Here is a 13002-nt window from a genome sequence, read left to right on the forward strand (position 1 = left end):
AAACTAGAAGACGATGCAGATGTCTACACATCTGGAGGAGCTCCACCGTGGCATCACTGCAGCTCATCAGCTCAGTTCATAACCCCCGAATTCTGGGAGACTTAATCGAGAGCCCGTCTCTCCCTGCTGGCTGCCCGGGAGGCAGACATCGTTGTGAAGTGGTATAAGGAGGAAGGAAGGATGTAAAAGGCATTGCAAATGAAAACTGCGCCGAGGTCAACTCTTGAACCTTTAAGGTGCTATCCTTGTGCACCTCAGCATATTAAAAAAAAACAGGGCAAGGAGTAGCAAGAGGACAGAAAAAGGTTTTGAGTGGACACTGCGCATGCAGGTCACGATGGGTGGATCTCTGGAACGGCTTTTACCCCCCAGCTTCTCACAGCAAGCTACTAATGAGTACCACTTCTGCTAAGAACCAATTAAAACATTATCAGGTATAGACATCATCGTATGTCAGCTGGGAACACTGTAAGTAAAGACACACCACTGTACAGTAGGATTATTGCTTATGTTCAGGCCACATAGAATACCACACTCTGGGATCTCTCAATCTATTTGGGTCTTATGGCAATGGAAAGAAACATCCAAGTTCCCTCTGAGATGTCCAGGAGGGGGACCATCGACAGCAATGTGAATCTGAAGATTTTTAATACAGAAACCTTAAAAAACACACACAAACAAAGCAGCATTCTATAAATTAATATTTCTGCAGAGTATTACTAGAATAGTGTTTGTGCATATTTGTTAGCAAGTTAATTTTTTTCTGGTTAGGTCTATCTTAAATGTCAGTTTGACAAAATATCTATCTCTCCCCCACCCCCTCCTTTCTATTTATGTTAGCATTCTTTGTTTTCCAAGTTAAATCAAGAGGGTGGTAAACAAAAAGAGGAGGGGGAAAAAACTATTTGAAGCAGCACTGAAGAAAAATAGTTTACATATATATATATATATATATATATATATATATATATATATATATATATATATATATATATATATATATATATATATATATATATATATATATATATATATATATATATATATATAAACTATTATATATATAATAAAAAGCTTACATATGGCAGGTCTCAGCAGTCCAAGTAAAAACATCTCCCTGCGTAGAGGTTTTTTTTAAAAAAGGGGACATGCCAAGATACACACGCACGCACGCACGCACGCACAGATACACGCATACAAAGTTGTACATTGGTTTTGTTTCTGTTTTTCCGGTAAAGTGCTGACAACTGAAAGGTTGGTGTTGGGTGTGGTGCTATCAAACAGGAAAAACACTGTCCATATATTTAAATGCCAACCCACAAAAAAAGAGGAGGGGACAGAAAGGGACCGTGCCATTTACAGAGGGCCATGCCGGGCTTCGTACTTGGCAAGAACGTTCTTGCATTTGCCCAGCTCTTTCCGTAAATCCGCCACCTCCTGGCGCAGAGCCGAGTTCTCCTTCTCCAAGAAAGAGGCGCGGATGGCAATCTGGTTCTCCTTCAGCCGCCGGGCATCTCTTGAACGCTTGGCAGCCATGTTGTTCTTTCGACGTCTTGCCCAGTATTTGTCATCCTGCTCATTAATCACAGTTAGGAAGAAAGGAGACAGTTAGATTTCAGCAAAAAGGAGGCAGGCAGCTCCTCACGGCTTTCTGGACCCGCTGCAGGAGCACAGGGCGAATAAGGGGTATTCAAGAAGATACTAAGCCAGAGGAGTCAGATTTGTTTAACTGTGCCCAGTGCCCTTCAAGAATGGCATACGCTCTCCAGGAAGAGGCACTCTTCATCAAAATGACAAAAACAGATGCACAACTTGCCCGGATGGTTCACAGTGCTTCAAATACATTAAGCAAGATTATGGGGACTGCTCCAAAAATAGCACCTTTAGATGTTTGACTTTCTTGTTCTGAAAATTTGGTGCTGCCCTTTCTTTTCTTCCCCTTTGGTTCCACAACACACATTATCAGCTACGATTGTCTTCTGTGTATCCCAGTCAGGGAAAAAATGTTATGAACTTTCATTTGGAAGGTTTTTACACTCATGTTCAGAGTCAGACTTATAGAATCATAGGATTGGAAGGTACCTCTAGGGTCATCTAGTCCAACCCACTGCACAATGTAGGCAAGTCACAAATATCCCCCCCCCCAACTGCTCCAGTGACCCCTGCTCCATGCCCAGAAGATGGTGAAACACCTCCAGGATCCCTAGCCAAACCAGCCTGCGGAAAACCACCATCTCACCCCAAGGTGGCAATCAGTATTACCCTGGGCGTATAAGAAGGGGCCACAAGAACTAAGCCCTGATGTAACCCTTCCTGCCCTCCCCCTCGTGATCTGCCCAGGGTCACAGAATCAGCATTGCTGTCAGATGGCCATCTAGCCTCTGCTTAAAAACCTCCAAAGAAGGAGAGCCCACCTCCTCCCGAGGAAGCCTGTTTCACTGAGGGACCGCTCTAACTGTCAGGAAGTTCTTCCTAATGTTTAGCCGAAAGCTCCTTTGATTTAATTTCAACCTCTTAGTTCTGGTCCAACCTTCTGGGGCAGCAGAAAATAACTCTGCGCCACCATCTATATGACAGACGTCCACATCATTGAAGATGGTTATCATATCAACTCTCAGTCGTCTCCCTTCCAGACTAAATATTGTTAGCAGAGTCAAACTGGGGTTCTGCTGATTCCTCAGCAAGTCCTTAAAATTGTACCACTGACCGCAATAGCCCAGTCTGGGGAATGCCGCCGAATCCTTTTTTCCCCTTTGTGAGAGGTGGAGGGGAAGAGGGGCGAAAAACCTGCCCTATAACCTACATCTTGGTTTATAATTTCCCATCTCATTCCTCTCTGTTAAAAAAAATCAGTTTTAATTCTGTGCCATCCGGGCCAAGTACCTCTTTATTTTAACAAATTACAAAGGCGAAGCCTTTAATCCAGGCCTGGAAAGAAGTCAGCCGGGCACCGGAGAATCACGTGCGGCCCGGGGGCGATGGGCTCGCCTAATCTGCTTAGCCTCTTCCAATCCTCAGTCACAACAGCACAGGGGAGTGTTTTGGCCAAGGGGTCTGCGGCGAGCAGAGGCAACATTTACTGCTGTCTCAGAAGAAACAAAAACGGGATGTCTCCATGTAGCCAGGGGATTTGAACGCAGAGCCTCCCTGCGTGCCCGGTTCTCCCCGGAGAACTCTGGAAGGGCTTTTCTGTGTTTTTGTTCACTTCACTTCTGCAGCACGGCTCTGAGTTGGGCCAATTAAGGCAAAAATGCATATATGTTTCCCCCTAATTAGTTTTGTTGCTTGGAGTCAGGATAGTAGAGTAGCGTGGCAAGGACCGTGGGCAACAAGCATCTCCCCCTTCCGAGTGCGACTTCCCCCTCCCACCAGCTCTCCAAATGAGCTCTGAAATGCTGGCCTATACTGAGCTCCTCAACCAGGCCAAGAGCCATAGAGAGACAGGAGGGAAAGGTTCAGGCAGGGTCTTCGAATCACGATCCTCTGGAATATGGTTGCCAACTGCCTGGAGAAAAGATGTCCTGGACCTTTAATAGAGGCTGAATGGGTGGAAATGGACAATTAAAGCTGTTCGTGGCACAGAGGTAAATAAGACCAGTTAGTAAATAACATCCGATTAAGCCTCTGTTAACAGGACAGGATACTCTTCTCCAGGTCTGTTGACAACCTTGCTCTCTTGGAGCCTTCTAAATCAGAAACCGAAGCGACTGATTTCAACAGTCACTAGAGAAGCTGCCCCCCCCCCCCCTTCTTGTCATTTGAGCGCTAAAGTAAACACAGATCTGCTTAGCTTCAGAGGAGCACCTTCAGGACTAGGCCGTAGTATGAAGTCCCATCCAGAACTTACAGCCAGAAGCCCACTATACCCCTCCTCGCTCTTAAAGCTTTGTTTTACTTTAACCTTCATGAATTTTAAAAGCCTTAAGGCTGATTAAATGGCCGTCCAAATTCAATTAAAAATGAAGTATGTCTTATCCTTCAAAAGCAACACAGGACAGATCTTTGTGGAAAAAGAGGATTTCGATCAGGTCTCACTCCAAACAGCTTAGTCGCCAGGCCGCACCAACCTAATCCTTACAACACTTTCCACAGCCTGGTCACCAGTCCCAATTTACCTTCAGATCCTCTGGAATGAAAACTTTGCGGGCTTTCTTAATCATGGGCTGCGGCTTCAGCTCTTCCTCAGAGAACTTGCGTTTACGAGGATCAAATATCTCTTGACCAGGAATACTCGAAAGGGCAAGATCAGCAGGGTCTGGTTCGTACCCCACAGGAACCTGAATAGTCTCGGGATCGATGGGACTTGGTGTGTTACGAGTTGTGGACAAGATCGCACCTGGAGCAAGAGAAAAAATTGTGTTCCCAATCAGAAAAGGAATAACACCGTTGGATTTGGTAGTCAGTGATATAACATATACCAGCCTGGAATGTTACTTCTATATTACTACTATTGTTATGTAAATATCGATGTCATATATGCCTGTCTACATATCTGCCACGAGTATTCTCTGTGCTCTGTACTATGTGTTGAACCTCTGAGCATATGGGAAGTGGCATTTGGGGGCCTGTCTAGCTGAGGGAGCTTATTTCACAGGTGCCTGCCGTGATGTCTATTTTCGTTTTCACAGCCGCTGGAGAATGTGTCCTTGAGTGCCAGCTTCTCTCTGGGAACCGAAAATAACTTCATCTCTCCTACAGTTCTTCTCACCTCCTGTCTCCCCCCCACCCACCCCCAGCTCCATCGCGCCAGAAACGTAACCATCCCTGTCCTAAAGGCGGGAACCTTCCCTATAACTAACCCCTCCGACCTGATACACATCACTTCTGCCAATTACCTTGTCTGTGTTTGCTGATACTGATGGATCTCTAATAAAGTAACTTTACCTCATACCTTGGAGCGTGTGCAGTGTAGTGTTATGGGGATCTAACAGCCAGACCTGATGATCTATTTGGCTGGAGAACCAGTGTGGTAGACAGCTAGCATGGGCTAGAAGTTAAGACTGACGGGTTCGGACTTGAGAGGCTGAGGTTTGAATTGCTGCACACCAGATGACTATGAGCTGGTCACTCTCCAACTAACTTATCTCACAGATGTATTTGCAGGGTTGCCAATTGTGGCATGGGAAATTCTTAGGGATTTGGAGGTGGAGCCTGGAAAGGACAGAGTAGCCGGGGGGGGGGGGGGGTTCTGCCACAATATGATGCTTTGAGTCTACCAGAAGTTGCCACCTCCTCCAGGGGAACTGACCGCTGTCCTCTGGAGACTAGTAGTAATTCCAAGAGAACTCCAGGCCCTGCCTGGAGGATGGTAACCCTAAGTTTTTGTGAGGATAAACTAGAGAAAAGTGAACCATGAAACACTACCCTGAGCTCTTTGATGGAAGAGTGGGATTAAAATGTAATAAATATTTAGGTGTCTATAGAAACAGAACATTTTACATGTCGTTTTGCTCTCATGGCAACTCAGCAGAGTAGATCACTATTATTCCCGATTTAATGTAAGGGAACTGAGGCTAAGAGATAATGATTTGCCCAGAACCATAAATACCTGGTCAAATTGTTTTGAATTGTTGCACCTAGCCTGCAAAACAGTATTATTATTACAGAAGAGGGACTGAGAGATCATGGCTTGTCAATGACTGGTAGCGTAGTGGTTAGAGGGTCCGACCCAGGTTCGAATCCCCAAATCCCCATGAAATTCATCCAGTGTCCAGTCTCTCTCTCTCTCTCTCTCTCTCTCTCTCTCTCTCTCTCTCTCACGCTAACCAACCTACTGGATTGTTATCAGGATAAAATGGAGGAGGGGCACACAATGTACGCTACCCTAGACTTCTTGGAGGATGCTAAGTATATGCTCGATAAATAAAGAAGGCTGCCCAGAGAGTTCGTAGATGAGGTGAGATATGAACACCTGGGCTCGTACTGAATATCTAATAGTGCTTCTTAGGACAGGAGAGAAACCACCCGCTGCTGCCCGCCTGACTCCATCTTGCCTCCCAATGAATGCAAAGAGGATGCACAAATTCTCCGTGTCTAATGTGTGAACAAGAGCTAGTTCATTGTTAAATATGCCCTTTTGATTCTTGTCACTGCATAGAATGCCTTGTTAATGAAATAACGTTTTTAAAACACAACAGGATATGCCTAGCTTTCAACACTTGACATGTTGGCATCAATTAAAATGGCCTCAGTCTAAGAAGGAAACCTTCTGTTGTTCAAAGAATGGGTAACAACTGAATTCCTTTTGTGCCCCGTTTTATTCTTGGGAGAAACATGTTTTTGATCCACCTCCCGAGAGCTTCCTGGCCCTTCCTGGAGGCCTATGTTGTTGGGCCAGTTTCACAGAGCATGTTATAAAAGGCAGGAACACTGGAGGGGCAACAGGGCTGTGTCCGTCACAGCGGCCCCCTCTGCTCTTAACTTTACCCAGGCCCACTAGAATGTCCGGCTATTCGGCAACTCAAGACACGGAGTGCTGGAAACTGATTTCAAACGAAGTAACACCACTTGAAATTTCTGTACAAACCTCTGCTGGTGCCATGGCACAAAACAGGAGAGAGCTAGCAGATGCACAGGGAGTCCCTGCTAGGACTGCTTTCCAGGAACTTCCTGTTTCATGAAATTTATTTCCATTTGGGTGCAATATAGGGTGCAAGCTAAGTGGTGCAGGAGGAACAGTGTGTGTGTGTGGGTGTGAGTGTGGAAATTTGGGGAGAAAAAAAAACAATCTTCTCCTCCCCAGTTACATTAACTGACTATTAATGACTCTCAACATTCCATCCTTTCTGAAGCACATCCCCAAGTTTTTATCAGGCTAACGCTGAAGGCTTTTTTCTTTCTTTCTCCCTTAGGGTTAACTCAAAAAGTCATACTTTCTGCATATCTGGGAAGTCCCCTCAGTAGGTAGCTTGCCCTACATTCTTTCACACGATCTCCATTAAGCAGCTTTTGTTATCCACACAGGGGCAGCCAGTTTATTATTCAACAGTGACAAATAAGGGACTTGTGAGGACTTGTCCAAGAGAGGAATTTTCTCTCTCCTCTCTCCAGCTTCCATCTCTTGCTCTATCTTCATTTCCTCTCGCTACACCAGCTCCACTTCCCTCCTCATCTACTTAATCTGTGCCCCCAATCTTCCTGATGGCCCTACCTGCTGTCTTGCCTATCCATACTTCTGAGAGCCCGTTAGTGTAGTGCGAGCGAGGGACTCTTATCTGGAGAGCTGGGTTTGATTCCCCACTCCTCCACTTGAAGCCAGCTGGGTGACCTTGGGCCAGTCACAGCTTCTCGGAGCTCTCTCAACACCCCCCCCTCACAGGGTGATAGTTGTTGTGGGGATAATAATGACATACTTTGTAAACAGCTCTGAGTGGGTGTTAGGTCATCCTGAAGGGCGGTATATAATAACAACGACAACAACATTCAATTTATATACTGCCCTTCAGGACAACTTAATGCCCACTCTGAGTGGTTTACAAAGTATGTTATTATTATCCCCACAACAAACACTCTATGAGGTAGGTGGGGCTGAGAGCCATGACTAGCCCAAGGTCACCAAGGTATAAATCGAATGTTGTTGTTGTTGTTATCATCTCCCCACCACATTTTGTAGCTCCCAATTATGTACACCTCTACTCATAGTGGCCCCTGTTTCCCCCCCCCCCCGCCCCCATCCCAGCAGTCTCTCCTTTTACCCCATCGCCTCTTGCAGTTGAAACATGGAATATCTGATGACCAAAGCCTTGCCAAACAAAGGCTTGCAAAATCTCGACAGGCATTATTGTCGTCGGTTGCCTAAGCAATCCAAAATGGCAGCCAAGGTCTCATGAAGCAGTCTCGCAAAATCTTGGCACTCACATATTATTTTATGCACTTTATGTTTTATTTAACTGTCCCCCTTTTAAAATTTAAGATTTTTTCTTAACCTGGAGGTTTTTGTTTGTTTTAGAAACATCCACCCAACCCGTGTAGTCCCATTGTGTAGACTTCTTTTTGTATACATGGTGCCTCCAATTATGAACAAGAAAGATCAGTTTCATTTTCTCCTCTTTTCTCATTTTCCGTATCATTCTGGCATTTTGTGTTTATTTACCCAGACATTATTTACAGATACCAGGAGGCAGCTATGCACCTTTACTTAAAAATGACCCATCTATGTGGTACTAGAAACAACACCCCCTAACATGCTTGCTGTATGTGCAGAGATCCTCCTATATATGGGTACACACATGATAACTGGTTGCATATCTTGTCCTGTTCTGAAGTGGTACAGACTACGTGATGCTGAGAACATGAGTAACGTTCTGGATCTTCCGCTCAGAGGAGTGCTGGGTTGAAAGATAAAACGAAGGGCGGGAACCCTACACATACTACCTCAAACTCCTTCTTGGGAATAGAAATGTGATATTTCTGATAAATCTTCTGCCAACTCTACACAGGCTCTCCCGTTGCTTTTACGATGCGTAAATCCATGCCTTTCTGAGGTGGGTCAAGTGAGGACATCATACAAAAGGTCACAACTAGCAGCAACAGCAGCAGACTAATCCCTGTATCCGCCGCACCTTCCACAGCTGTGACAACATTCAGTACAAGGGATGGTCAGCAGACCAGAGATACACAATGGGACAGGCGAAAGGGGAAACAGTGGGGCTTTCCCCCAAAGCTGTGGCAAATGATTCGACTCTCTGTCTTCAGTCAGACAACATTGCCCTGAAATCTGCATGCATGCCGATTCTAAGAACAATTCACCAGAACCAACGGTAACGAAGGCTGATCCATACGACTGAAAATCAGTGCTAGCAGCACGCTAAATCTGATACTTAGCCGAAACCGGTTGCAGTACCCCCTCATTACACTAAATGACCGCTGGGTGCGAGGACCCACTCTTACTTCCAAATAAATGGCTCCATGGCTGCCACCAAAGTGGTTTCCTTCTTCATTATCAAAGCAGATGAAGAAAGAAAAAGCTAACAGTGGTGGGAGCTAATAACAGAACTATCTCTAGCCTTTCAGTTTGGACCGTGGCACTTCACATAATATTTTAGGTACATGTTTACAATTTTCAAGTGCCTAACTGAGCGTGACAAGCGAGAACGAGAATGCAGCCACCTGCAGCAAGGAACAACAGAGCCGTCCTTTAAAAAGACACCTCTCTCTCCTAAAAGGCTGGACAGTGCCTGGACCACATGGGACACCAGTTCTGAACAGCAAAAGGGAACACAGCCCGAAGCACGGAATTCCTCCTGCCTTCCCTATGCAGCCACAAGGGAAACTACGGCTGCACAAGGCCACAGTAAGCACCCCATGGGCAGAGAGGTGATCTTCACTGTTTCTTTGGGCCTAACTAAACGTTACATTTTGCTCAGGGACATCCTGTGGTCACTCCTAGACACAAGTTCTGGAGTCCCACACTTGCCAGGTGTATGAGGGCTTCACCAGGGCAAAGGTGTGTTGGGAACAGTAGCTCAGGCCTTTCCCCACACCATTTTCCTGACTTGAAATGGTCTCCAGGGCTTCCAAAAAACCAAACACTTAGTCCCTGGAGCCAGTTCAGGTCAGGAAAACAGCACGGAGGGGTGCTCACCTCTTTCTCCCTATGTCCCCGAGTCCCAATCCATACCTGGCTCACAATTAGAGATGGGCATGATCCGCATTACGATCCAAAAAAACCCACGATAATGGTGATTGTGCAATCAGCGGATCGTGATCGGCCACGGCCAACAATCCAGTGATTGGGAGGGGGCAGGATCGGGGCTGGACCGTGCTCGGATCGGGAAGCCAGACACTCAGGTGCCAGTAATCTATTCCCGGGGCAACGGAGCCAGGGGAATGCCTGAGCTGCATTTCCCCTCTTTCTGTTGCCCTGGAAACTTCCATTCCCAGCTTGCCTTGATCAGCAGGGCTTCCTTCCAACCACGGAGCAGCAAAGCAGTCACCAGTTGGGAGAAGACACCCAGGGGAGGGAAGGGGAAGGGGGTGTTCTGTAGTCATGGGCACTCCAATCTCATCCCTGCAAACCCTGATAGGCAGATCTGATGGCCAAACACAGATGGCCAAACACAAACACAGATGCCGCCGGCATCACCCACTGTTCTTTTCTTGCCAGCGCGCTCCTTTTTGGCCTGGCGGGCGGGCACATGGGGGTGCCACAGGCGAGAGGCCAGACCCCCTGCCCCCTGAGGGGAGGTGGCTCGTCGCCGTCTCCCCATGCCCACCGGGCCCGGTGGCTGCCGTCAACACCCACCTTCCCACATAGCTGGGAATAGCAGCACGCCCTGCTTTGGCCTCCACGATCCACGGATCGGGAACGGGAGATGATCGGTGTGGATCATTTAGTTGGGACCGTCACCGGCGCCGATCCACGATCAGCTGGATCGGCAATTTTTTTTGGATCATGCCCATCTCTACTCACAATCACCTGGGAAGTATGGAAATCCATATCCCATCGTCCAAGTCAATCCAGAGCACCCCTACGGAAAATCTAATACGTAGTTAGACGCACTGAGTTCACTCAGGCACACGTAATCATGTATCTGAGACCAGCTAAAAGTCCCAGGTTTGCCTCTTCGCCAAGTGTGCAATGCCTGTTCGTCTCGAGTTTGGACTGGCTGCTGGCGGCAACACGGATGCTAAAACCTCCTCTACGGGGGGCACTGTCCCTCTTGCCCTGATTGCGTGACTTAAGGGGTCTCTCACAACTGTGCCTCCATTCGTCACATGGCTTGCTTCATCCCTCCTCTCTTCCCCCTTCTGAAACTACAATGAACCAATATAAAATGCTTGGGACTTTCATTCATAAACTTCTCACCATCTTGTCCAGTCTGATTCTAGTTAGGCTGCTGGCAGCAATTCCAGGATTTACGTCACGTGTTTCTGAAGCTGCCCTGTATTGACAGGTTCCAAGCCACTCCAGAAACCCCCCCCACACACACACACACGCACCTCACAGGGTGATTGTTGTTGTGGGGATAATAGTAACATACTTTGCAAACCACTCTGAGGGGGTGTTAAGTCATCCTGAAGGGCAGTATATAAATCGAATGGTGTTGTTGGTGTTGGTGTTATTTATAGCCACTGCATGATCGCACATCCAAAGAACGCACAAGTTCCCAGATGGGCCCAGGCACACCCAGCTATGTCCAAGTTTTGAGAGTCATCCCTAATAGACATGTGGATATACAAATACACAAGAGGTCTAAATTAACCTTGGGATTACTCAGGGTCACACAATGGCCTGTCCAAATAGAAATCGGACTTTTGAACGGCAACGAAGCTCAGTTTTTGATGTCGGTTGCAGGGCAGTTCTTGAGAAAGCCCCTCTGCACTACCCCCAGGCCGCCCTCAGCTGACCGTAGCCGTCCCGTGTGATGCAGCGCTTACAGGGTCAGAGCAGGGCTGGATCTGGGTTCGCACCCCCACCCTTCACTGAGGCTGGCTGCCTTGAGCCCATGACTCGCTCTCAACCTTGTCCGTGAGTTTTTGTGAGGATCAAACGAGAACCGCACGTTGTCACTGAGATCGCCTTGGCAAAAGGGTGGGATAAAAATGCATTAGATTAGTAAACCACCATTTGACTTTTAAAATACACATCGCTCATGCTTTCAGAGAACCAATCACAGATGGCTATCTAATCCTTCCACCTTTTCTAGAATTTCATTTGAACACAGATGGTAACTATAAACTCAAGATGTTTTCCTTAACACAAAATTCCACGTCTTGTTTTTTTTCATCCAGTTACTGGAGGGAAAGACAGCCCGTCTGATCTGAGTCTTTATTTCAGCGGACTGCACCAAATTATGTTAATGGACTGAAGTTGAGTGACCTTTAAAAACAAAGAGTAGAGAAGGTTTTAGAGAATGTTCAGTTTGATCAGGTTAGCATGAGCCTGGGCATGTGACAACTTCTAAAAATACGATTTCTTTGCTTTAATGGAGAAGACAAAATAGGCAAACACACTGAGGGGAACATCCATCAGCCCAAAGCATAAACAGACCTTTTACAATGTATTGATGTGAGAATATAAGCAAGTTGTTTTCAGTATCAGAAGGTCTATCATACTGGGCACAATCCAGTCAAATCTGAATATTTCCAAGGCTGCAATATTACTTTCAACTCAATTATAGATTTGATCATTGCTTTGAATAACAGTAAAATCAATTGCATGCATTATTCTCTCATTGAAATCCGTGGGAATTAAGATGTAAACTTGGTTTGATCTTGCTTCTTCAATGGATTTCTTTTAAAGGGGAAATAAAATAAGATAGGGAGCAACTCAGCTTCAATCCAGCTTTTCTGATGTTCAGGTATTCACCTCTTCCACTTGCAAGGCATGCATTTTAATTTTTGGTTGGATCACCTACATCTGAAGAAGAGTTCTGCGTCACCTGCAGGTTCCTTCCGAAATCTTGAGCGTTAGTTGCCAAAGGGGAACGGCTCTCTTGTTCTGCAGTACCAGCCAAGCTACGTGCTGCTCATTTGTAAACATGATTATTCAGAAAGAGGTCCCGCTGAGCCCCGTGGGGTTTGTGCCCTAGCAAGGATACCCAGGAGAGCAGCCTTGGAACCTGACTTAGACAGAAAGGTTCAGCAAGTCCCTGACATGTGAGGTGCGACTCAGTCTCTTTTCCCTAGAGAATGGCATCTGAAGTCGCTCTTCCACGTTACCACACCCATGTACTGTTGTGATCGCTTTCTAACTTCCTCCCTCCCCGATGACGCAAGAGAGGGCAATCGCAGAGTCTCTCTCCTCCACAGAACCCAAAGGTCAGGTATGTGCCTTGGCATGCTCATTATAAGGTATGACTGTCCCTAATGAAACCAAACAGATTATATAATCACATGGTATAAGGCATGACGTTCAGATTGTGGGCTGCGGAGACAGATTCAAATCCCCACACACGGCTAGGAAGCTCTTTCAGTGCAAGCCCAAGCTGAGTTACACCCTTCTAAGTCCACTAAAGTTAATGGGCTTAAGAGGGTGTAACTCCACTTAGGACAGCACCA

The 13002-nt window shown here is 46.4% G+C and overlaps 1 protein-coding gene across 2 annotated transcripts in view; it reads right to left on the bottom strand.

Annotated features, from left to right (window-relative positions):
- Nucleotides 1-1061: 1061 nt before the first annotated feature.
- Nucleotides 1062-13002, bottom strand: part of HLF (HLF transcription factor, PAR bZIP family member) — a 60706-nt gene continuing 48765 nt past the window's right edge. Inside the window, exons 3-4 of one of the 2 annotated variants that reach the window (XM_054977217.1) lie at nt 4116-4336; nt 1062-1572 (exon numbers count right to left, since the gene is read on the bottom strand). In XM_054977217.1, the coding sequence (XP_054833192.1) occupies nt 1357-1572; nt 4116-4336 (437 nt within the window). In that variant the 3' untranslated portion in view covers nt 1062-1356. Of the gene's footprint in view, nt 1576-4115; nt 4337-13002 lie in introns of both variants that reach the window. The other variant, XM_054977216.1, reaches the window with a different exon arrangement.

This window comes from Eublepharis macularius, chromosome 4 (assembly GCF_028583425.1).
Source record: "Eublepharis macularius isolate TG4126 chromosome 4, MPM_Emac_v1.0, whole genome shotgun sequence".
Taxonomy (NCBI): Eukaryota; Metazoa; Chordata; class Lepidosauria; order Squamata; family Eublepharidae; genus Eublepharis; species Eublepharis macularius.